The sequence below is a fragment of the Crocodylus siamensis genome, chromosome 1 (assembly GCF_052110815.1).
Source record: "Crocodylus siamensis isolate JL-2025a chromosome 1, ASM5211081v1, whole genome shotgun sequence".
NCBI lineage: Eukaryota > Metazoa > Chordata > Crocodylia > Crocodylidae > Crocodylus > Crocodylus siamensis.
In genome coordinates, this window is record NC_143395.1 from 32,918,455 (window position 1) to 32,945,783 (window position 27,329).

The 27,329-nt window shown below is 38.3% G+C and overlaps 1 protein-coding gene across 12 annotated transcripts in view; it reads left to right on the plus strand.

Moving 5' to 3' along the window:
* The window catches only part of MYT1L (myelin transcription factor 1 like), a 476,122-nt gene that overhangs the window by 339,853 nt on the left and 108,940 nt on the right, over positions 1-27,329 (plus strand). For 8 of the 12 annotated variants that reach the window (XM_090032827.1, XM_090032818.1, XM_090032800.1 and 5 more), the window contains exons 6-8: positions 4,067-4,425; positions 8,281-8,376; positions 26,223-27,200. In XM_090032827.1, coding sequence (XP_089888953.1) covers positions 4,067-4,425; positions 8,281-8,376; positions 26,223-27,200 — 1,433 coding nt within the window. The remainder of the gene's footprint in view (positions 1-4,066; positions 4,426-8,280; positions 8,377-26,222; positions 27,201-27,329) is intronic. The other 4 variants (XM_090032845.1, XM_090032861.1, XM_090032880.1 and 1 more) reach the window with 1 other exon arrangement.

Genomic DNA, 27,329 nt, shown 5'->3' on the forward strand with positions numbered 1-27,329 from the left:
ATAGATTTCATAGATATTAGGGGCTGGAAGGGACCTCATTAGATCGAGTCCAGCATCCCCGCCATAGGCAGGAAGTCAGCTTGTTGTTATATAAGACCATATTATCTGCCCTGTCTGACTTCTAGGAGGATTGTTTTTGGGTCCTGACTGGATTAGATGGCTTGGCAGGTATTTAGCAGCCCTTTTATTGAGGGAAGAGGGAAGCTTTGCAATGCAATCTAAATATGACAGACCTCAAACTCATTTTATCTCCAGTGACTGAGATTTTCATAGCTGAAGACCTTTTTCTGCCCTTCAGCTCTGAGTGTTTCACCTCAGAGCTGCCTAGAGTATCATCCTTGTTGACTGTAGTATTCTCAGAAAGTTGTGAAAAGAAAAAAAAGCAGTCCTATAAATGACTAGGGCCTGGCCCACTGAAAGATTTGAAACTAAGGATCATGAGCTTGAGAGAATATGGTACCGAAGATACCGGTATTGAAGAGGTTATAGCACTGATTATCTAAAGAAAAAAGAAAAAAAGTATACAAAATACAAATAAAGAGCTCAATGACCTTTGTTATTAAAGCAAATAACAAACTGGGATCTACAAAGAAAGAAAAAAAAATTAAATTAGAGGACCTTGACACACACGTAATAATAAACCAATGTTATAATGGAGCACACACGTGTGGCTAGGTTCTGTTCTATCTGTTAGGTGTATAAGTGGATTTGGGTGCCTAAGTGAAATTCTACTCCATGCAGTTCAATTCCTGAAGGTCCATGAATTCAGCTCCTTTTGTGACAATGCTATCTTATCCATAAGAATCACTAACCACAAAGCAGTAAGAAGGACTATTTTAACAGTTCAGGGTCTTGAGCAGGTTAGAACAGCAGTACGCTTAGGCACCTAAATCTACTTATGCATCTAATAGGTGGGATAGAACCTGGCCCATGCTGTATAACTAGGGCCCTACTGAATTCATGGTGGAAGTGGGGTGCTCTGCAGCTCCTTTGGTGGAGGGGTCCCACTTGCAGCTTGGTTAGCAAGGAAGTAAAAGCCATGGTTTTAAACATGGTGGCATTTTCCCTTTTGCACTTTTCCCACTTCTGCTGTGACTTGGGTAGGACCCTAGATTCAGGTATAGCATAAACAGTATGCCAGAGTAATTTACACTATTTTAGTATCTACTTCTATCCTGGAGTAGCCACTTGCTTAATACAAGTGGTTTGGCACTGTGATAGCTCCTGTTATGGCACCTAGCTCAAGAAAGCTGATAGTCTGCATGCAGAACTAACGTAAGTAACACAAGTCTTAACACAGTGTATCTAGATTCAGAGGAGAATATAATATCACAATACAGATCACACCTGGATAACTGAGCACCTGTACTGCAATGATATCTTGACATAACTCAATAAGAGACTAGACAGGTAAGACAATGGTAGTATGTGTTAACAGTTTGTAATTATGAAGAAAGTTTGGGAAATTGAATGTAAAAAAAGAGAATAAGAACAGACATTTTGATGTGCATAGAGGTCTATACAGAGCAATTTAGATCTTACAACAACTTAACTACAGAAAACACAAACTTGTCCAAGTTTCCACTTCTTATAAGCTTCCTTTTTGTGACTTAGTTTACTGAAGAGGTCCCAGCTAAGCCAAACTGGTCTTCTGCCATAGTTGATAGTCTTCCTAAGCATCAGGATGGTTTGTTCCTCAATTCTGAGGAAGGCTTCTTTAAAGAAGATTTAGGTCAAATGTAGGAATCTACATTCCAAAGACACATTCAATTTGTCCATCCTCCACAAGTCCTGAAACTTAATAGGTGCCTCAGTGCAGATGGTGACTCCATTTTGGATTGGGGTTTTCTTAGTTAGTAGACACTGGCGCTTCTGAACATGCTGAGAAGCAATACAGTTTGACCAGTCATGCAACTAGCTCTCACCAGTACAATCCACACTAGTTCTCCCCTCAAGGGAACTGATCAGTTAGGATCTGTACAACTAGACTAATTGTACAAACAGCCTTGTGCTCAGCTCAAAAATGACAGTGGAGTTTCCTACATTTTTACCCAATAGCCTAATAATTAGAGCACTTACCAGGACCTGTTATTTAGATGTTCCTCTGCCTACAGGAATTTCAGTCTACATCTCCTACTTCACAGAACAGTGTCATAACAACCATGTGGAGAGGAGTATACTGTACTTGGGTTCCCAGCACTACTCATTTATTTTATATTAGCCAGCTAATCATTTAAAAAAAAATCTCAACAGTTTCTGGAGCCAAGGTTCTTTCTTTCCCTGGGACATGCCCTAACTATAGATCATGCTTTCCTTACTTGGCTTCTCCTGCCACTTTGACTCTTGTGTTATTGGTTATCCAGTGGTCCAGGCTTAAACTGGAGAAGGGCATGGGTGAAGGGGCATGTTCTTTAGGTTGTTCTTTTGGCAAATGGGTTTGGATCTCATTGGGCTAAGGAGGCCCTAAGTGAGTGTGGTAACCACTAAGCTATTCCAAAAAAAGAGGAATATGCTACCATAAAATTAAACTAGATGTTCTTGATCACAAGTGAATGAAGATACTTGTCATCCAAAGTAAGTCATGCACCTTAGGTCCAGAGATGGAGATGAGTTCAAACACATCCCCATGCTTACCATTTCTTTTTGACTACTTTTATATGCCTCTAGATTCCGTGGAAAACTCAGATATCTGAAGTCTCCCTATTAAACATATAGGAGCCCTAGGCATTTAACTCCATCAAAATGAATCATCCTCTTGGGACAGGCACCTAAGCTCTAGGTATGAATAGGCACTTACATGACCAAACTTGATCTGGCTCCAAAAAGATATGGCTTGAGTTCTATTTAAAACCAGAAAAGAAAGAAGCTTCCTTATATAGAGAGTAACAGCTCTCTCTGTAAACAGACATCTTTTAGGAATAGAATCAGCTGTGGCAGGAAACAGCAAGCAGAAGAACCCCTTTGCAGAAGTATGCATCAAGTCAGGGCATGGCAGCCTGATATGTGTGCCATGGGAATCTCCTGCAGGGGAATTTCTTTGGTGCACAATAAGCAAAAGATGTCCCCCACCCCATTTATGGCATCACAAACAGTGACTGCTTTGGGTTCTGGCAACATTTTTAGACACCTGGAACATAATAAGGAGCTAGGATATCTGTTTGTCCAGAAGTTTTCCTCCACAAAAATGTTTATTGTGGTACAAAAGCAATGTCTGTTTGCACCCTCAGAAGCAGAAATAACAGCTATGAGAGGATGATTATATTTGACAGGCACTAAGGGGGAAATGATAGAAGCATGGAGAGAGGAGCACAACCCTATGGAAGAGAAGAAAGATTTCCATCTGTCATAAATATTATCTCTGATGTTAAAATAATTAGAGAAGAAATAACACCAACTTTAGAGAAGCTGGACTTTCTGGAAAAGCCTTTCAAAAAAATATTGCAGAGTATTATTTTTGTTGCTGTTTTTGTTTGAGAATTCCTGAAGCTGGTTCTGCCCTTTTTGGTTTGTTATGCTCTAGGCAACTTTCTGGCATGTAATGGAGAGATTAAAGTAGATGTTTTAGGAAAAATATCATCATCATCATCTTAAAAACAGAGTACAAATGGATTCGCATTGTACATGATCAGATATTTAGTAGTATAGTATAAACCTATGTAGCACTACTTTCCCACTATTAACTCTACTCATCATTAGTTGTTAGGAAAAAAACTTCTAGGAATTAAAAAATAAGCATCTGTTCAACACACAAAAGAGAGAAAACAATGAGTAGAATCTCTGTTAACATCCCAATTAACTGTATAATTGAAATTGTGATATTTGGGTGTGGCATTTTCTGGAAATTAATGACTGTTCAGCAATCCAGTGGTTTTCAATCCAGTGCTCTCCACTTTATTCATTGTTGCCTAAGTAGTGTTATATTTGGAAAATGTACATTTTAAGGATAGTAATTAATCATAGTACAGAATTATAAGTGAATAAATTGACCCAAAGCTTTTATCAATCTGACCTGTAGAGGAGATCTGCCAGACAGTGTAATAACACAAATCTTTTATTTCCTGAACAGTGTGTATGGCTGCCCTTTGGCAAAAAAAAGAAAAACACAAGATAAGCAACCCCAAGAACCTGCTCCCAAAAGAAAACCATTTGTGGTTAAAACAGACAACTCTTCGGTAGATGAGTGTTATGAAACTGATGGAACAGAGGAAATGGATGAAAAGGAGGAGGAGGAGGAAGAGGAAGAAGAAGAAGAGTATTCTGATGACAATGAAGAACAAGTTGATGATGATGAGGATGATGAAGAGATAGATCGAGAAGAGGATGAGGAGATTGAAGAGGAAGAGGAGGATGAAGAGGAAGGAGAAGATGTGGAGGAGGAAGAAGAGGAGGAAGAAGAGGAGGAAGAAGAGGAGGAGGAAGAACGTGGTAATAATCACAGTATTAGTAAAAAGTAAACACTGTCTGTATTCTGGGTTAATCTTCCAATGTGGTATGCAGGGATTTAACTGTGCAGCTCTCATTAAAGCTAATGGAAGTCATGCAGCTAAATCTCCCTGCTCCACACTGAAAATGTACCCCACTGTGTTCCTTTAACGTTTATTTTAATAAGACAGTCTTACAAATATTTTGAAGCTACTAACTCTCAGATTATTCAAAATGGAGGGTGGAGGTGTGTGCATGCCAAAAATGTCTGCAGAAATGATTAACTGGAAAGCATGCACAAATCAAGTAAAAGTACAAGCAAAGGATCAGCTACAGATGGATGTTCATACTGATCATTTGCATATACATTTACTGGATCGGCTCACATAGTAGCACTGATTTCTCACAAAAATGCCACCACATGCTTGAAGATGCTTTTAGTGAACTGAAATGGGCCTCTTCCCTGTAAACATTCGGTCGTACTCCTTTTCCCCAAAAAATTCAGAAAGAATTTTCACCTATTTTGGTTCTTTGAGACTTGGATGTTGTGTACTTTAGTTGATTTATTAAAACTATTGAGAGCAACAGGTTTACACAGATGAAGTCCTTTAAAAATTTATATTTTTTGACATAATACTATGCCTGTTATGCCTTTCAAATACACAGATACTTATAACTAGCCCAAGTAATGTAGTAGCACTGTGATTACCTATTGTCATTTCTCTTTATTGAGATTTTAGACTCTGTGACTAGTGCTTTTCAAAATATATAATCAATGTCCTCAAATCTGGAAATCTCCACCTTAATGACATTATAATGTACTGGGGTGAAAATGAAAGAACCATAAAAAGATTAATGAGCTTTCTAAAAAGCATTTTTTCCCATTTCCAGGGAACAAGTTTTTGGTTGGTTAGATTCATCTTTCTAACCAACAGAAACATAAGAAAAATGTTCAGCACTTCTCAGTTGGTTTCTTCTTAGGAGCCAGGTATAAAAGTTGTCTGACTTTTGTTTCAGCATTCAGCTAGGTCAGGTCTAGAAAAAGATTGAGGAAATGCTCTTTTCATTCAGGCAACCATGTGGCCAACAGATGGCAACAGATTTTCTCAACTGTATGAACCCATAGTTTTTCCTTTTTCACTTTAAATTTGCCAACAAAATCTATCAAAACTAGACAGCCAAGCTTGAAAATTCTGGAGGAATTTAACACTTAGGGAATTGTTTCCTTATGACGCTCTTGTTTCAGAGCCTGTAAGGAGAGTCTATCATTACTTAGGCTATTGCTTTCGTATTCAACAAGCATAGGAAATATAGACATTCTTTCTTTAGGGTTAATGACTGAACTTATCAGCATGTGGAACATAACACCAGTACATTGATTTGGGGTTCGGATGGAAAACAATGATACTACACTATCAAAAATAATATAACAACCTTTCCACTAGCCCTTGCCCCTTCCCCCCGACAAAGTACAGAACTAAAGAAACTAGCTTCTGTCAATTTGGAAAATCGTGTAGTACATTTACTTATATAGTTATTATGAAATATGATACTTTACTCATATCCAGAACTACTACATATCTAGTTAATGATCCAAATCAATGATTTCTGTGTATAGTAGGCTGTAGTTAAGGATCACAAGTTAAGGATTTTATAGAAGTATCTCTATTAGGTAATCATCATAAGCCTGCACTTAACCTAATAAACAGTTCAGTTATCCAAAGGATCCCATGTCACCTCAGAGATAATATGTAGTTTCCCTGATAAAAGAAAAAGGAGGGACTAATTCTGTAAAATAGTGGAATTCTTTTTAACATACCATAAAATAGGATACTTGAGTAAAATTATACAGGGCAAATTGTTTAACTAATTTAAGCATCATTGTATTTGCTACTCTGTGATGCCACTCACTGCACAGTTGATTCATAAGAAAGAATTAGTTGTTAATTATGTTGATTGTCTCTCACTAGAAGATTTAGAAGGCAGGTTATACAAAGATTTCTTTGAGATGGCTTAGGCTGTTTCTGCCTTCAACAGGAGTTTGCATTGCACTGTCTCTGGTGGTCCTTTCCAACCCTATTTTTGAATGGTTCTATGATTCTTAAATAATTAGTTATTTTTGTTTCTGTCAGAGAGTGGGCAGACGTAGTTTTAAGATGTTAATGGAGTTTGTTTGTAGGAGAGACCTCTAGAGGAGGGTGCATTGGGTTCTGGCCCCCACTCCTATCTCCAATGACATTTTGGCATTTTGCACTTGATAGTCATTAGGTAAAATTAATAGTAGTGGAATTGCATCTGCCCTGCTGGGGACAGGTAACAGAACCAAGGGCCCCTTCTTGTCTGGGGCAGTACCTATCTCACCAAGCCACAACCCAAATGGGCGTTTTTTATAGACCCAACAATCTTACCAGTTTGGCTACCCAGTGGACCATCTACAACAGGAGGGGTTAAGCATGATCTTGATCTTGCCTTGCCATTGCCCTGGAAGTTAGGGCATTTTTCTTGGAATTGGGAGGTGTAGGTTACAAATCTCCACTTCCCTGATAAATGCTCTAATCACTAGACTGTTTGGTTTAAAGGTGGGAGGACTACCCTTCTCCTTTGGTGTCAGTTTCTAATCGTGGATTTTATGCCACTAACGTCTTGGGCACATAGTGGTATGAACCTTCCCAGACAGAACAGGTTCTCAAACGAGCAAACATGGCCAGACAAGATGAGTTGTGCAGGCGGGAGTAGGATCTAAAATCTGTGTAAGTGACCTGACATGCCACTAACTTTAGCCATACACATTAGCACCTAAACTGGAGACTAAATATAGAATTTCTTGTGGAGAATAAGATGCCTCTGCATTTCACATAACAGTTTCTGTTCCTTGTGCTATAGTTTTATGAGCACATAAAGCTACAGCGCAAGGGACAGAAATCAGAATGTGAATGGCAGAGGCAATTTATTCTCATAAACAAACCTAGTCATGATGGAAAGAACAATTAAAACCTAGCTAATTTTGCTAGTTTTTTACTTCTTATATGCTATTACTTAGGTCCCATTCAGTTTCCTGTTACAAACAGGTAAAACCATATATACTCTAGTAAATCTTTTAGTGGAATTTTGCATTTTTCCCAAGGTAATAGAAAAGTAGATTTAGGGCAGGATTTTCAAGGAGACCAGGTGAACTAGGATCATAATTTTTACAGGAAATATTGGGACTTTTGCTCCAAAACTACTTAGGCCTTTTTGAAAATCCTATTTTTACTGTTTAATCTTTAATAAAATAAAGGACTTGGAAGATACAGAAGCATCCTAAAGCAACACTCTTACAAATCTCAAAATACCAATTAAAGAGAGTCAAGAACTTTTTGGAGCTTGGTCCCAAATCCTATGTTCATATCCCTGTTTATAATCAATTGTATCAAAATATAATGCTTAAAATTTCCTATCAATGGCCAAAACATCCTTTTTAATTCTCTAGTAATGTACTTAGTCTCTTTCCTTAATGTACCTAATCAAAATTGCCCCAATTCTGTAAAGACCAAATGTACAGCACCACCATTAAAGGAAAGATAAATCTTTCCAATTTCCTTTACATTCCTAAAAGAGAAGGTAGACAGGCAACCTTTGCTGAGATAACCTAATCTATCAATTCCAATCCATATGAGAAGTCAAAAAGTGAGACAGTAAGAGAAAGACCACTTTTAGGAATGCCTTTTCCCTATGGTGGTTATGGCTGAACATCTTTGAATTCAAATACTAAGAGCACACTTGATTTACAAGACAAACTAAGGTAATTCTCTTCATGAGAAGAGATCATTTCAGATAGCTGGTTCCCAAAGACTGTTTCACAAAGCTTTTCTATTATAGAAAGAAATCTCCGTTGGAGGAGCTCCAGGAACAGATGTTCCAAGGCACCATTTAGCCTATATCACATGAAGACATTCAAGATGGCTTGTACTCCAGGTATTTCATAATCCCTCAGGGTCAGGAGGAGTCAGGCTGATTCTAGATCTAAGGAAATTTAATACATCAGTCACATCTAATCCATTTCACAGATCATGCTACAAAGGATTTATTGAAGTTTGCTAAAAGGTGAATAGTTAGGATGTATAGATCTGTCAAATGCTCCCTTTCTCATCCCAATAAAACAACACACATTAATTTCCTGAAAGTTCATAGTAATGGATACTGTACAATATACAGCACTAAATTTTTGTATAAAAGGTACATCAAATCATAGCTGTAGAGCATAGTCAAGGAGCATATTCAAGGAGACAGAATACAGATCTTTGAATTATACACCATCATTTGGAAATATAAAGGACAGCTGCTTCATCTGTTTTCACATTCCTCTAGATTAGACTACTTTTAAAATAATCTGGTACAGGTGGCCTTTTCCTCAGTAGCACAGACAACACTATTGTATACAAGCACTCATGTCTTTAAATCCACTGGCCAAATTTTTATTTAACATTGATAGTGCTCTCCTTTATCTTCCTGATCCCCTTGTCAGATTGCTTCTGCAGCTGATTATGCATGTCCTTCTAAGCAAGAGGAGACACAAACACCAACTAAAGATAAAAGAATTGTGTGTCCTGAGGAAATTGTGGCAGTTTAAGAGACTCAGTCTGGGAGACAATGAAGTAAAAACATCTGTATTAAGTGTCTTGTCCAATCTGGTGACTTTTCATCATATTTATTTATTCAGATTATTAGCAGGAAAGCTGTCACCCAATTGGTGACTATAGTAAATATTCTAAATTACTCAGAGCAAAAAGCCATGTGCCTGAATACTGCGTAGGCAAAACATCCAAGAAAAGAAAATTATAGCATTAAATGAAGAGTTCAGGAAACAGCAGTTCACTGTTTAGAAGAATGTAGATGCAAAGAGGTTCATTTTCCAGGCTCAGAGGTTCATTTTCCAGGTCCACAGAAGATGTAATAAATACATGACAACCTCACAAGGGAAATCAAATCTTAACACAGTGATGATAGTCTGTTTTATTTGTGTGCTTTGATATATATATAAATCTTCTTTATAAAAAAGGTGGAAAATACTGGAGTAGGCATATTTTGCCACTGGAACTATAAAGAGCAGGAATAATAAACCCTAGCAGAACATGGGTGATTGGCCTTGCTCCAGCTATTTGGTCAGTGCTTATTGATATAAAATGGCAATATTTGCTTTCAGCTCCAGTACAAGTGATCAGACCTTACTGTTGCATAAGATAAATATTGCTGCTATCCACCTTTACATACTAGCTCTACAATTCTTGCTGAACCAGACCCATGCAAATATACAGATTGCTTAATATTCTGGTTGTTAATAGTTTGTATAATTTCAGATTCACATTCTGACCAAAGTGAGGGTTTCTGCATCAAATCTGGAAATAACAATTTGATGAAAATAATTAAAAACAAAATAGCTCAGACTGAAACTTGCAAACCTAAAAAGGCAGGAATTTGAGAAGAGATAGCCAGTCGATATCCTTTGATCATGCCCAATTATTGTGGAAATGATCCAGGCGCATTTATTACATTTAATTTGTTTATCATTTACAAAGGAAGTTGCTGATTAGTAGATTTTCTCTTGCTATTATATTTTGTGATTTAAATTTCTTAGACCCTGTCATTTGTAAACATATATTTTAAGTTATTGCCAAAGTCTCTTCGGGTAGTCCAGTGATACGAACCTGATGCTGAGCTCTCTCTCTTACATCTGCACACATCAGAAATAACTCAGTTTAAGTCAATTGAGTTAAACATCTCCCCCATACTCCTTTTCCTTAAGAAACATTAAATAAAGACTGCTCACCATACTATTGGGTAGTAATTTTTTCAGGCCCTGGTAAGGACTTTGCTCTGTATTTAACTGTCATCACTTGAGTAGTCCTAGCCACTTTAACACAAATGCTTAAAGTTAGTAAGGGTTTTTGGTTGTAGCTGTGTTGGTCTAAGGACATAGGCAGACAAGGTTCTTTGAGTAGATGCAATATCTTTTATTACATCAACTGAGTAGTTGGAAAAAAGTTCTTAGCACGCTTTCAGGTACCATCACCCTTCTTCAAGCATAGGGAGGAGTGTTGCAGGTCTGAGACTCCACGGAAAGAGAGAAGCTAAAAGCCTGGCAGGATGTTAGTGAAAATGTAAATAGGTAGAAATTAGAAAGACAAAAGTTAAACCAGGTAAGGAAGGGGGAAGATAGCAAGGGGATAAAAACTTAAAGTGAGACACTGCAGTGATAAAATACAAGATAGAAAAGAGGCTGTCTGTGAAAAAGGAAGTAGTAGGAGATAAGGAAAACATGAGTGAGAGAAGTTAAAAGTGTGACAGGATGTCTGTGAAAATAAAAATAGGTGGAAATTAGAAAAACAAAAAGTAAAGCAGGGAAGGGAGGGGAAAGAAAGCAAGGGAGAACAAGGGCAAAGGGAAACACTACAGTGGTGATATTACAAGGTAAAAAAGAGGCTAACAATGAAAAGGGAAATCGTTGGAAACCAGGGAGACAAAGGGCAGAAAAATAGGAGAGAGGAAGGGAGAGGAGGGGAGAAAAGGTGAGGGAAAAGAAGAATGTAAGAGGTCAGGTCAGTCAGGTACCTGGTGAATCAGATGTCAGGCAGGTTGTAATGTGTCATAAATTCAATGTCTATACTGAGTCCGTGATTTTTTGTATCCAGTAGATTTATGAAGTGGAGTTCATAGGCTCGTCTATGAAAGGTGTTTTGCACGTTCCCTTTGAGGTTTAGAACTGAGAGATTAGAGAGGGAGTGACTGACCCGTGAGAAGTGCACCCCACAGGTAGTTGGGTATTCTTGTCTCTGATAGATTTTTGGTGTGCATTCAGTCTGGTGTGCAGTTGTTGTTTGGTTTCTCCTAGGGCTGTGCAAAGCTTTGGTCCCTGATTTGATTCAGTGGAGATTTGACCCAATTTGGTGGCCAAATCTCTGAATCTGAATTGAATCAAGAGACCCTTTTATCTCTCAATTCAATTGGAACCCTTTGAAGATTTGGACATAGAGATAGCTTTAAAAGTTTTTTCTACATATCTCTAGGTAGCAGGGGCTTATCAGTGCTGCAGTGTTGGGGTGCATGGAGTGTCCAGCAGAAGCAGAGGGGGCTCCCCAGTGCATTCACCAGCAGACCCAGAAGTGGACCAGAAGCACTTCCAGTCCACTTCCAGGTCCGCTGGGGAGTGCACAGGGGTTCCCTCTGCAATCCCTTGACTCAGTGATTGGTGCCTCCTGGGTCTGGGGAGGGCACCCAGGGTCCCCCTGCAGGCAATTGCCAAGCTGGAGGGGTATGGGGGAGCCCCCAACATGCTCCCTGGCAGACCTGGAACCCTTCTGGGTTCTCTGGCAAGCACGTGGAGGGCCACCCCTCCGCACTCCTGTGGGATGCTCCAAGCACCCCAGCACCACAGCAATCACACACCTGCCACCTCAAGGTATGTAGAAAAAACTGCTAAAGCTGTTTCAATGTCTGAATCGCTGCTTCTCCAAATCAGCACTGAATCTTCGGATTCAGCCAAATTGAATCAGGGACAGTAATCTTAATCAGTGAATCGAATCACTGTCCCTGATTCAGGCTGAATCTGAATCCAAAAGAAATAGGACCTGCTTTGCACACCCCTAGTTTCTCTGGAATATTTTCCATCAGGGTAATTGCTGCACTGGGTGAGATATATAACATTTCTGGAGATGCAGGTGTAAGATCCAGGAATGGTGATGGTTCTATTGTAAGGTTCTATTATTGTGGGGGTGGTGCAGATGTGTTGGCAGATTTTGCATTTCTTGTCCTGGACGGTCTGGCATGGTTTCCCTCCCTTACCTGCTATACCTTTTGTCTTTTTAATTTCTACTTACACACAACCCTTGCAATTCACAAATCCGCTATTCGCGGATTCGAATGTTTGCGGTGCACCACCCCAATGGGGTGGGTCAAGGCAAGCACCACCATGGCTCCCTCTGGCACTGTACCAAGCTCCTGCCTCTGCGTAAGCAGGCACGGAGTGCTGTGTGTGGTGGGAGAGGACAGAGCCGGGGAGAGCAGAGCGGAGAGCAGAGCTGGGCAGGTGGAGAGAGAGCGCCAGGGATGGGGAGTGAGGCGGAAGCGGTGGCAGCATTTTCTCCCCCAGAGGCAGTTGCAGTCAGAGCCTCGCGCTTCCAACTTCTCGCAGCGGGGGAGCTGTGGTGTCTGACGGGGAGTCCTGTCAGTGTTTGCATATTTCGCCATTTGTGGGGATCTCAAGAATGGATCTCCCGTGAGTCATGAGGGTTTCCTTTATTTACATTTTCACTGACATCCTGCCACACTTTTAGCTTCTCTCTTTCCTGGGGGCCCCGGGCCAGCAGAGACTCCCTGTATCTGAAGAAGGGTGACTGCACCTTAAAACTTGCTCAGAACATTTTCCCACCTACTCAGTTGGTCTAATAAAAGATATCACATCTTTTATTTTACCCAAAGAACATTTCCTGTCTAAAGTTAGAAATATACTTAAGGTGCTTAAGTATCTTGCTGATTGGGGCCTTATAAACTTAGTCCCTGTAAGCAGAAGGTGGAGACATGAGGTCCCAAATAACAACATACATTTCTGTTCCTTCTAAGTAAATTATCCTGACGTGTCTCGGTGCAATACAAGGAAAACATTTGAAAACTGATGGTGGGTCACTGCTGTGTATCCCCAATTCCAGGTTTGTCAAACTCATCTGGCCCCACAAACCAGATGAGTGACATAGTGCCAGTCCACAGGTCAGATAAATGGCATGGGGCCAGCCAATGGGCTGGATTGAGCCCATGGCTACCTCTTCTACAACCTTTGGCTTGCCAGAGCCAGCAGCCACAGTACTCACTCCAGCTAGTCTGGGGCTGCCCCACAGGTGGCACCTGCTTTTGCCAGATAGGGACACATGGTGCCCACTCCAGCCTGTCCAGGGCAGACACCACATGTATTGTAGGTCCCAGACCAGCTGGTACAAGCACCACTTGTAGGGCATTCCTGGGACAGCCAGAGCAGTAGCTGCAGATGTTGGATTTGGGCTGCAGGATAGGTTCCAGACTGGCCCTGTGCGGGGCTACCACCGAAAGCTGGATGATGTGGCTCTGCAGACCAGATCTTTGATACCCTTGCCTATCTCCATACTGTTCTATACACAGAACTTCCATTGACATCAGGAGTAGTTTTGAAAAGAGAGCTAGGGCAGTTGGAGAATTGGTAATCTGGATTAGAGACTGTATCAGAGAGCTTCAGTTTAAATATTCACACCAGCGATACTTGACAGCTGACAGGTTTTTTAAATCTTTTGTCTGTGCATATGTATTAACACTTGTTTTGTGCTGAATACTAAGCCCCTGAATATTAATTGAAAATGAGACATTGGCCCCATTGAGTAACATTAAGTTACCTTTGCATTTCATTGTGATCTGCTTTTATACAACTGTACCAGAGGAAGCAGCCCCACTTCTCAGCACAGCAATACTGGACTCTCACAGATTGTGGTTCCAGGAGTGGAGGGATCACAAGCGCTGTGCTTCTATTGCTTCTATCTACCTGCAAACAAATGCAGAGCAACTCTTTGACTTTACCTCCTCCACATGGTGGCTGGCTAAGTGATGTAAATTGCTCTTGGTAGGAGCAAGGGCAGATCTGCAGAAGGATTTCAAAGGGACGAGGTTGTGAATTTACAGACGTATTCTCGTATTCATTTTGACTTTCTGAAAGAAAAAATTCCTTCCTAATAAGCCACCAGTTTTGGCACAGGTATGCACTGTTGCTTAGCCAGGGCTAGGTCTAAAGAGTGAATCTAAAATTTAGTAAATAAAATAAAATATCTGCCTACACATTGATGAATGAACTCTTAATCCTTTGTTAGACCCACGAATTCCATTGCTTTCTGGAAACAGTAGTTCCAAGAGAAAATAAAATTAGGTTTTCAAGTCAAGGACCTTTAATGAGTATATATTGCATGAGTCTCTCTCAATATTAAGGCTGTAGCAGTCCCAAAAACATGCAAATATGTTCTACTCATCAGGCTCTGTTAGGGAATCTAATTTTCCTACTTTTGCTAAGACTTTTTTTATGCAGCTCTGATAGGAACAAATTCTGCTCATCTACTTGTGAACAATTCCCAATTTATTTATAGTGTTTATCACATTAGAGATGTGACTACATGGCCAACAGGATTTTATCCAGAGAAAATAGAGCATCCTGTATAGCTAATGAGGAAAATTCATTTTTCCTCCTATAATTTTCCTCTCTAAGTGTTTTTATGGAAAGGGAAGTCACAGCAAGGCAATGTTTTCTGGATTATTCTGTCTGATCCAGATTGTATCCCATACATCAAATCTGTAGTTAGTTTTACCATATACCGTAAATTACAAAAAGGCACTGCATGACTGAGGACAAATAAAAATAAATAAAAATAAAAATACTCAGAAAATATACTTCTAAAACAAAAGCAACACAAAAACACCCAATTTATAATAAACATTTATATGATAATATAGGTAACCCTCATATACAAGTATTGTCTCATATGTTAGTATGGCTTAACATGGGATTAATACAGAACAATTCAATTCATTTTTCTGTCATTTGTACCACACATGAGACAATCCTTTTACATCTTAAGAGGTGCATTTGCTTGAATGAATTAATTTAGATTATACACAGTCTGTGAAAATAGTCTGCAGCAGCTAGAATTAGCCAGCCAGACATCTTGTCTATGCAGTCAGCAAAAGACAGAGGTCTAAGGCTAGGAAAGAAACCTCTTTAAGGAGCTAGGTTAAGGATACCAAATGATAATTAGAGAGAACCATTAAAAGGGTCAAAGAAATCAAGCTGTTTTTGGTCACCTTGGTTATTAAAATCCTCTGAATTAATGGTCATACATAGGCCATATACAGAAAATATTGATATTAGTCTTTGGTGGGGTTTTTTTATAAATTCACTAACATTAAGCATGTAAATTACCTCCTGGGGCTAGAGTGCTTTTTAAAGAAATTGCTGCTACAGATTACAAACAGTATGTAGTAAGTATTAGTGTTTTGATAGTATTTTGATATAGCTGTGTTAGAGAGAGCTTTTTCTAGTTAACGGGATTAACTGTTCAGGATTTGACGTGAACTGATTGTGTGAGCCAATCAAATTAAACTAGAATCCATAGCTACAACAACCCTGAAATCGAGATACAACAAACTGTGCTAGAAAGTGGAAAAGGAAGCACTGAAGCACTGGACATCACATCTGTTTTCAGTTATGCTGGTGTAAAGCCAAAAATACTCTATTGGTGTCAGTGATGTAACAGAACTGAATTTGTCCCTATGAACAAAATGCATTTGAAAGCCAAGCAAAAGTCTTGTTCTTTTTCCAGGCAGACAATGGGATGGTATTCTTGGGTTACTATATAGACTTTTAAGGTGCTATGTAGCCTGGCTTGATAATTCCTTCCACCCTATATCATATCTCATGCATCACATATCTGATCCAACCAAATACTTTAGGTTACAAAAAAGTGCCATTTGGCTGAGAAAAATCTGCTAAACACTGGTCTTAAATCTTTACAGAGTATCCCACTAGTTTGGCATTGTCTGGAATATTTAAAGTACTAGTTCAGTATTGAAGTTAGGCTTTGGATCGAGGCCTTGATATTTATTGTTTCTCCTGCCATTACAATACATTGAATAAATCCCTTCCCTCACAGAATTAAGCAGCAAAGACAAAGGAATACAATATGACTGATACTTATTATTACATCATTAAGAACAGAGATGGCACCACATATTTTATCTATCCACTTAGGATATCAAATAATAAATATATTTAAAATATTATTTTGGGAACATCTAATGAATGTAACCTGCCTGCCTGGTTATATGAAAACAGAAAAAATCATGATCTGTTCCTGAAGAAGTATTGGGTCAGTTCTGAAAAAGAAGCATATTCTCACCTCCTCTAGCTAGTCTACTACCTGGTGGTTAAGACACTGTCCTGGGAAGGTGGAAGAGGAGTGCTTAAATCCCTTCAGGTTGAGAAAGGCAGTGTGCCCAGATCTCACACTCCTTGTGGACGACTAATTGCATAAAATGAGAGGGGAGGGTACCTCCACTTGATCAAATTATAAAAACCTTGGCCATGTTATAAAAGAAATTGGCCAAGATGACATCTTGTGGGGATCCTAATCCTGTTGATGTGTATTAGGTATGCTCTGAATTTGTCTACTGGATCAGGCCCCTCAGGACACTCAGTACAAAGATCATTTTAAAGTTAAACAAAAAGGTGCCTAGTGAATTAAGTGCTTCCTGGTGTAGGTGGCACATGAGCATTTGTATGTTATGGTGTAGGGGATCACTGGTTTGGGTGTAAGATCCTCTATTCTGTCTGAATGCTGCTTTAAGTACCTACAGGCTTTATGAAAGTAGTTCTGATCTTAAAGCAGGTACAAGTAACGATTTATAAATGAGTTTCAGTCTGATGAAGTGACTCTTGTTGTTTTCATCATCATTTGTTTTCTGCTTATGGGATTATTTCTAAAAGTCTCAAGACTAATTCTTTTTTAAGGAATGATTTCTTTGTATGATGGAAAAGCATCTTTGGGGACTAAGGGGAAAGAATAAGGTCCAATGAAAAGGATAAAATAGGAGTAAGTGTGAAGAAAAATGTTGAAGAAAGATACAAAATTTATTAGGCAGTCACCTTGACAGCACAGGAGAGAGTCAGTAATTGAAATAGGATTCTAGGATCTATGCCTGATGGACTAAAATTAGGAAGATGTGAGAGGAGGTGTAGATAAGAGCAATATTTTCTAGAATGCTGAGACTGCATTTACATGAAACGCTTACTGCGCAGTAGCGTCGCAGAGCACCAACCGTGCTGTGACGCTACTGCACAGTTCTAACAAGCTGCTGCACAGTAGTAACAAACTACTGTGCAGTCAGCATTGCCATGAAGCCATGCAGGGATGGTACTGCGTAGTAATGCCAGTTACTGCACAGTCATTTAGTACTTGGGTGTGCAAGTACTGAGTGACTGCATAGTAACAACTGCGCAGTCAGTATCCCGTGTAGATGTAGCCTAAAAGTAGGCATGGACAGTTTGAACTATATATGAAAACTAACAGGAAGACAGAAAGAATGAAAGCATAATACCCAGTCACCATGACAGGAAAGAAGGCTGGGTTTAGTGCAGAACTGGCCAGAACCTTGGATTAGGAGAACTGTTGGTACCTCATGTAAGTCTATGGACATTCTAGTCGATATAGTTCTTATGCTGCAATTGTATTACTCCAGTATCAAAATGTCTTCTCGTAGGACATTGAGACATGAATAAGGTTTATCTACCATAGTGCATTAAAAGACATAAAAAACATTATTTTTATAATGTTGATGCCATTGCTTGATGTAACTATTTTGAGAGATTTGCTGTTTATATGTTTTAATAGATAAATCGAAATTACTAGACCTCTCCTTAAGCAAACTCTTGGTTTTGGCCAATATGTTTATTAAGATTTGACTTCAAGGGACAAATATCTGCTATGGGGCTTTTTTTCAGAATAAGGTAAACATGGCCTTTTTCTTCGCTACCTTGCACACTGTGTACCATTCTGCATTGTATATTCCCTTTGTACAGGTCTACAGAGCTGTACAAGGTACATTTTAGTTTAGAGTCAGGCCCAGACAAATCACTTAAAGACATAAGTATTGACCATGAGATAGCACAAAAAGATGCTATACTTTAGCCCTTAGGCAGTGTCTCTTGATGTCCAGTCAGCAAGTTTGTGGTTGGCTGTCTGGTAGTCTATCATTAAAAAAGCTAGCCAGCAGGCTTTAGAGACTGTACTGGTTGTTTCTGATTCTATTAGCTTTCAGTTATTTCATGATTTCTACCTTTTCTTGAGATCTTCAGATAATCTGGATTCAACTGTATAGGCATTCTTAATTTTGAGAAATTTGTACAAAAATCATTCTTCTTGAAATGGCTTGAAAATGGAGATGGGGTGGGTGGGCTTGGAAATGCTGTGGCATATGTAGTAAAAGCATGAGTAGTGGAATTCTCTCGAGGACTTAGTGCTGGTTTAATATTGCTCCCTTTAAGATTATTGAAGTTTTACTTCACTGACAACGGTGCAAGCAGAATTATACTACTCCTGAGTGCTTTAGAAAAAAACCACCCAATATGTTATAACTATCTTCGGCTTGCCTTTCCATGATAAGAAAACCAAGGGCCATTAAACCTGACTTGATTTGTGGAGAAGATATTAAAAACAGTGATGAGCCAAAATTACTAATCATTTAGAGATACATAATTAGGAGCCATCATCATGTATTTATAAAAAAGATAATTGTCCTTGGCAAATGCATTTTTGCTTGAAGTCTTTGAATACTGAACATCAGCAGAGAGGTAGACAGTGGTGAACAGCGTGCACAATTTATGTGAGTTTTAGGGAAGCATTTGATATTGTTCCACTTAATAAAGTGATTTGGAAAGTCATAAAGCATAGTAGAGCAGCAAATACAAAGGGATACAGCAAACAGATTCATGTTGGGTAGATTAGTTCTATTGGCTCATAAGTAGCTCAGGCACTTCAGTGTAGAGCAATTTAAGGTAATGATATTAAAGCCCCCAAATAATCACAGTAGCAGGAATACACAATCCAAACTAAGAATGTTTTAGGATGATTTCAGTGTGGATCGTCTACAAAATACTTGTAGAAAATAACCTAACACAATCCCTGGTGAAAGTAGAGATACTGATTCTGGTCTTGTGTATGCTACTTTTATTTTGGGGGTGTACTTTTATTTTGGTTCACTCCACTGAACTTCAGCATAACTACCCCTGATTTTACACCATCATGAGACCAGATCAGGCTGAGAGAGTATAAATAAGAAAAATTTGGAAAAATTACTTTGGCACAGAGTAAGGTAAGCCCCTCCCTCTCTCTGTATATACATGTGTATGTGTGCATATAATGGATCTCTGACAGCTATACTTATTTAATTATTCATGTGTGCGTTTGATTGACATGCTTCCCTATGTTTCAGGGCACATATGCAAAATTGAATATGTACCATTGCAGTATTCCTTTCCAAACAGGAAAAAGAAGAGGCAAATCCCTCCAAATAAACCCTCAAAGACTTGCTTATACTGAACCACTCTCCACCGCATGTGACAGAGGAGGCATAGTCTCAGATAGCTAAGATGAAGCTTTGAGTGGGTTTCAAGGTTTCAGGAATCATGTCCAGCTATAGTATTGAATAAATAACAATAATAATAATTGGGTGGATTGGAAGCTGAAAAGGAAGTTCTAAGGGCAAAGGAGGTGCTGGCAATAGCAAGAAAACAACTATCCTCCTAAAAGGATCTGAAATAGCTGCACTGAACAACAGTGATCACAAAGGTGGTGCAAGACAACACATAGCTAGAGGGACGTTATTAGGAATAAATATGTCCCTGCCAATTCAGATGACACTATATCAATTACTTTTTACACAAGTACATATATTCATAAATGTTTTGGTTCCCAAAATGATTAATTAAAATGTATTTTTGCTGTGCTCAATTTTATCTCAATATAAGCAAATAAAATGCGGCCTTATTTTCTGGTAACTGTCTGATGATAAGATACAGCTTATGATTCTGCAAGGATCCCTGTTACTGCTTTAAAAATACTCATACTTTTTTACTAAGTGAGCAAAAAAGCTGCCACAGATCCATAGATGCTAGGGTCTATCAGTTTGCAAGCCCAGATAAAGAGTAGAACAAAAAGAAAATTAAAAGACCAAAATATAACAGAGAAAAAAAGGAAATAACAATTTTTTTTAAAGGAAGAAATGACACTGCAAGACAGAATAGTTAATTATGTACAATATTTGAAGTCCGTGCAGACCTGCTTTGCAGCTCTCACTCTGATTCTATAATGCTGAACCCTACTGTGATATGCTATGTTCTTCAGCTCAGACCTTCCTTGCAGTGCTTAATGACTTCCTCACTTCATTCATTTCACTTTGAGCACTGGTTATTATTTGAATACTGTAATTATTGTGGGAGATTCTAAGCAGTGGAACCCAACATTATAGCTGTAATAAGCATTTGTGGGGAGAGGAAGGGGAGTAAAAATAAGTTGCATAGATGTTATATGGCATTAAGATGCATCAGATAAATAATTAGATTATTTTCCCTCCTGATTTTTGTTAGGTAAATAAAGATTAAATAAGAAATCAAATATGATAAAAGTAAATCGCTTGGGTCTTTATACTAATGTGTTCATACCACAGTAGGAACTGGTGCAGAAGCAACAAGTTATATATGATTGGTCCTGATTGTTCAGTTAGTCCCTGAAATCTACAGGACTGTTGAAGGGTTTGGAGTTTGGTCCAAGTCTGATGAACTAATGGGAGTTGTCAGTTGACTTCAGTAGACTGGATTAGACTCAAGCAAAGTCTGAGCTCTGTTTCTTTCCTGTGGATAGGTGAAGAAACTCCCCTTCATAGAAGATTTTGGAGAAAGTTTATTGAGTTGTCTACCCCTTCTCAGAATGTTTCTAGAGGAGACAGCAAGTTCCTTTTGTCTTTAGGCTTTTGTAAAAAACAGAAACAAAAACCCTGTTGTTTATTTTTTCTCCTTCCTTCCTTCCTTCCTTGAAAATCTAAAAATGTGTGCTTTATTTGAATTTTCAGTGCTGTATTATATTTTTAGACTGACTTTTATATATTCCAAACCTGTTTGTGTGATGTATAGAGGCATGTATGCACATTTCTGTGTATATCACTCTGTCAGGTCAGGAGAAAAGTGGCGGCACAAAGACATATACTGTACATTTTGGAACTTCCATATGGTTGCAGGAAAAGGAGTAAAAACAGATGATGCTGTTTGGAGGATGAAACCATGCATCTGTTCAGGAAGCTAGTATGACTGCATAGGCTGAGAATTGTTAGCTATGGTATTTCCCTCATGCCCATGAAAGAGCACACCACAGATTTGAAAAGCCTTCTGGTTTCTGAAATCTGTGGCTGTTGGTAGGAATATAGCTGCTGCTACTGAAGTATCATTGCCTCTCTCTGCAGAATCTCTCAAACTAAATGCTGTATATATTTTCCTTTGCAAAAAAAGGTCCTGTTTTGCACAAGTTCTTATACTAAAAATATAGGAAGATTTATTCTTTCAAGAAATGTATAAAAACTTATTTGTAGAAGAAAAGGAAAGAAGCACTTTCAGGAATCTCGGCCTTATTCCTGACTCTCCAGTGGCTCATTTTGTGACCTGGGATGAGTTACCTAAGTTCTCTGTGTCTCCCATCTGTAAAATGGAGCAAAAATACCTACCTCACAGGGGTGTTGTGAGGCTTTATTAATTAATTTTTGTAAAGTGCTTTGAGATCCTTGGATGAAAGGTGTTGTTGGAAGTCCATTTTATAGTGCAGTGCAGGACTTTTTAGATTTTCAGGTGGTTGAAGGAACCTGACTTTTTATAACACTCCCCAAAAGTATCAAAATAGCCAGCATAGCGGGACACCTTGTTGTCTGTTATTTCTATAAGGATATATATAAAAAAAGCAACTTCCATGATCAAAACAGTCTGGGTTTTGACTTGTCACAAAACTTTGTGTTATTTTTGATTCATCACAAAACTATTCCCTCCAGGCTACAAGGTACCAGTTTGCTTCACTAAAACAGAAATGTTCAAGAAGGTCTGGCACACTGTGTCCAGTACTAATGACATGTTCTTTAATTACATGCAGGCAGACACCACTAACATAAACTAGCTCATGCCATAAAGTCACAGCTTCTAGTAGGGGAATGGCATATAACCTTTTTCAGGAAAGAACCAGGAGACTTCCTAATTGCACTTCCCCAATCCCAGCACAATCCATGACTCTTAAAAGGATGTACAAATCTCTGTATGTACCCACTCAGCCAGACTGACTGGATGTTGCCCACTCCTTACCCACTTTTGCCTAAGTTGTTCCCTGGAGAAACATTTTGTTAGTGGCTCAAGAGCTTTACTGACTGGAAATGCTGCGATTTTGGCCAGAGCTTCCAAAGTCTGTGTAGGAGACATGATAAGAGGTTTACTTCTTCCTCGCACTGTGTGGCCTTATAACAGCCATCCAAAATCCAGCCCACAAATAGTGTGTAGAGTCCTGATAAAATAGCTATTATCATTAAATACCAAAAAATATGAAGGACTAATTAAATTTTCGGTTTTAAAAATAAACAAACAATAAGTAAAGGAAGAAAATGTTAGAGTTGAAGTAAAGTGGTGAAATAATTTTACCACACTATTGGACTGACATGTTTCCAGAGTCATGTAAACAAAAATACATAGTAATCCAGGGTTTCAGAATACATGCAGAGTACTTCGCGTTCTGGCCCCAAGTAGCAAAGCACATAAACATATGCTTAAGTATTTTACTGGACTGGCTAAAGGGCTTAACACCTCAGCTAGGATTCCGAGTAGACCTGGATGAACTTCTCAAAAAAACCCCAAACCTTTATATAGACAAGAAACATTCATCTAGAAGCACAGTGACTTTTAAAGAAATCCACAGTAGAAGAAGCAAGAACACATGAAAAATGCTAAGAGGAGGAACACAGCTTGAATAAAAGGATTTATTCTCCTGCTTCCCTTACCCAGAAGTTATACTTTATATTTTTTTCCTCCATCATCTATTTTTCTTTTTCTTTTTAGGGTTGAACAGGCAGGAGAGTTGAAATAGGTATTACCAAACAAGTAGAATAAACAATATTGTAGTTATAGCTTTCACCCAGCTTCACCAGTGCTCAAAAGGAATTTACATGTCTTCACTCACACAGTATGTGAATCATATTTTGACTTTTCACTACCATGTAGGAAAAGTACAGCACATTCTTCTCATTGGTAATCATTGACATGCCCATCATTCCAGTAAAAAACTCTTCTATATTAAACAAACCCAAATTTCAAAGGTTTAAAAAGCATCACATAGCGCACTCAGTGTGTACGTGACCTTTACTAATAAGTATGAACTGAGATAATATACATTTTCATATCCTAGGTTTCAGTACACTGTGGGTGCATCTGCACAATTTTTTACTGTGCAGCTGCCTAATTAGCTCGTCAATAAAGTCTCAGCATCTACACATGCTGCCGTAAAGTTAACTCCACCATAGGTTAGTACTTGTAAACACAAGTACTATCACTACAGCAGTGTTCTTTGATGTGTAGAAATGCACATGTAGATGTTGACAGGGCTGATTGAGGCTTCAGCGTATAGGTTGCCTGCTGTGTAGCCCCACGCTGGAGCACACTTGTGACCCAGGCAACCCCTCTGCAGCATGTTGAGCTGAGTCAAAGCAGCTCCAGGATGGCACACTGACCCCCACAAAGCTCCCTGCCAGCTGGGGCTGCAACCCCTCTCAACCTGCTGTGGCCCCAGGCACACATGTAAACATGGTGCCCATGATCAATAAACTCTGGTGCAATATACACCAGAGTTTAATGTATTGCATTAATTTCATGTGTAGATGCACCCTGTTAGACTCAAACTTGTACTAGCATCCCAAGTTATTCTGGATGTCTAGTCCTAGCCTTAACATCACTGGCATTTTTCAGAGATATGGCTCTCTGCCTCATTAATAGCTTTTGCTTCTCCTTCTACATATCAGACATAGCCGCAGTTAGCTGTAGGCATTCTAAACCTATCAAATATTTCAAAGCAGCATTTGAACTGAATATTTTTCATGGGAATGATCCATTAACGTTCACAATAACATGAGGTTCATTTGTAAATTTAATTTTAGAATATGCTAGTTAAAGTGTTAAAAGCATTTGTTTTTCAAAAAATCCAGAATAATAGTCCAGTAATCCTTAACTACTTACTTCTCAGCAAACGAGTATAAGGGAAGGATTTTAAATAACGATCTTAACTGTATCTTACTGTCTTGCACTCAGAAACCGTAATCAGATCTACCTCATTTTTAGTGAACCGAAGCCATAAATGGGAATGTTCACTATCCCAAGAATAACAGATTTCTCAGATAAAACAAAGATTGACTATAAAAAGAACTCTATCCATGACTTAAGCTTTCTAAACAGCTGAACTTAACACACACAGTCACTTATTAATAATCCTCCATGCTATATTTAAGGAACCCCAGTATATATTGGACAATGTATATATAAAACTTAAGGATCTCTGCTCTTTTTTTCAAAAACATAGGTTACTCATCTTTGTGCATCAGTTCCACTGCTTAACTACAGCCTACTATCATCCCAGGATCCCTAAACCACTATGTAGAAAGAACATTATCTTGTGACTGTTGAGCTTTGTATTTAAAATTCTGATTTGTTCTTTTGTCCACCAACCTCAAGAACGTATTCACTTATTCCAAAAGCATGCCTGTCAGAAAATGTTAATATATTAAATTCTCTTGCTACCTGAAATTTCTCACTACATTTCATTTAACCCCAAACACAAAGGTCACAGCTTAGAAACTGTTGCATATTTAGCTGTACCAATCCTGAAAAAAAGACTGAGTCCATTTCATAGTATCTTGACTTAGGTCAGCTCTTGAACCAGGTGTTAATTGACACAACTCCATTGATTCCTTTAAATTTACACTGGCTGAAAAGCTGGCCACTATGTCATTCAAATTACTACTATGGGAAAAATGTTAATAGCTGTGATTACCTGTTACATACAAATACCTGCAGCAAATATTCAAAGTGTTATTTGAGTAATTATCAAAGTATAGTTTACATTGAGTTCATTACTTAGTCAACTTTAAATTTATTTTAAGACCTTATATCATGGTGACACATTTTAACTTCTGAGTTACCATAAGATATATCAAAAAACATTCTGTGTATCTCATACTGACTCTTTCGTTCAGAGTTGCCCCCCTGCTGTTTAGTAGCTACCAGAACTAAACCGAGTAAAAAGAGTTTCTCTGTGCTATGATAATGCAATATACAGCATAACATGCCAACAGTGTTGTTATCTAGCATTGCCATTGTATAGGACAGGCATTTCAGTGTAGAACCAATATCATACATTTAAAACAATCTAGCTGGGAGATAGCACAGAAATTTATATTTGTGTTGTATATACAAGTCCTTCTACCTTCCTTTTCTGTAATTATTATCTTACATTTTTTCACTTTTTCATAGTGTGTGATAACCAAGCTGATAGACTTTAATTTTTATCTATGGCCACACTTACTAAAATGTACTTTGTACCTCATTATGTATTTGCTTTATGAGTATTTACATAACGTTAATGATGTATATGATGCTTACCGAGAGACAATTCTTGCTTATTCATCAATAAGAAAACCAATCCAATAGTGCTCACTTCTTTATCATCTACCATACCAGGAAATATGGGAGTGAGGAAAGTTTAACAAACCTAAAAAAAAAATAAAAGAGTATGAATATTATACTTATTGCAAATCCACTAAAACTGTACAAGAAAAAGGAGAGAAAGGAGAAAAATGAGAATTTATGCCATAGTATTTTAGAAATAATACTAATTTTTTTTTAAGTCTTACCAGTTTCAACAGTTTGTTGTAAGTTTAGTAAAAGAAATCAATGGTACATAACAAATATATGAAAATGTCCTTATGGGCTTTAGGAAAATTCACTTAATCAAAGAAGTTTAACTCAACTACACATGGGTCTTAACATTCTAGAGCAACTGTATGATTAACAGTATTTGACATGCAGTTTGTTTCTATCCATGCTATTGCAACAACAGTTCCAATTCTAGCCACTTTTTTCTTTTCTTTTCCTTTTTCTTTCTTTGTTTCTTTCTTTGTTTCTTTCTTTTTTTATGCAGAAGACCATCAAATGAATTGTCACAATACTCGAATAATGCAAGACACAGAAAAGGATGATAACAATAATGACGAGTATGATAATTACGATGAACTGGTGGCCAAGTCATTGTTAAATCTTGGCAAAATTGCAGAGGACGCAGCATACAGAGCCAGGACAGAATCAGAAATGAACAGCAATACATCTAATAGTCTGGAAGATGATAGTGACAAAAATGAAAATATTGGTCGGAAAAGTGAGCTGAGTTTAGATTTAGACAGTGATGTTGTTAGGGAAACAGTGGACTCCCTTAAATTATTAGCACAAGGACATGGTGTAGTGCTTTCAGAAAACATTAATGACAGAAATTATGCAGACAATACTTCACAGCAAGATAACAGGAATATGAACTTTGTAATGCTAGGGAAGCCTGTGAACAATGGACTCACAGAAAAAATGGTGGAGGAGAGTGATGAAGAGGTGTGCCTCAGCAGTTTGGAATGCTTAAGGAACCAATGTTTTGACCTTGCTAGGAAACTCAGTGAGACAAACCCACAGGAAAGAAATCAGCAACAAAATATGAACACCCGTCAACATGTCAGGCAAGAAGATGACTTCCAAGGAAGAACACCAGATCGGAATTACTCTGACATGATGAATTTAATGAGGCTTGAGGAACAGTTGAGCCCCAGATCTAGAACTTTTTCTAGCTGTGCAAAGGAGGATGGGTGTCATGAAAGAGATGATGATACCACCTCTATTACTTCAGACAGATCTGAAGAAGTGTTTGATATGACAAAAGGTAACTTAACGCTGCTTGAGAAAGCTATTGCTTTGGAAACTGAACGAGCAAAAGCCATGAGAGAAAAAATGGCAGTGGAAGCTGGAAGAAGGGATAATATGAGATCATATGAGGAGCAGTCTCCAAGACAACTTTCTGGAGATGACAGGAAGCCTAAATCCAGTGACGGCCATGTCAAAAAGCCATATTATGGTAAAGGTAATATTTCTATATACCGTATGTTGTGTCATGAAAAAGTGAGAGCTAAGTGCGGCTTACAACCCTAAAGTGAAGTTATTCATTCCACAAATGGGATCTTTATTTAATTTGCATTATGTTGGCATGATT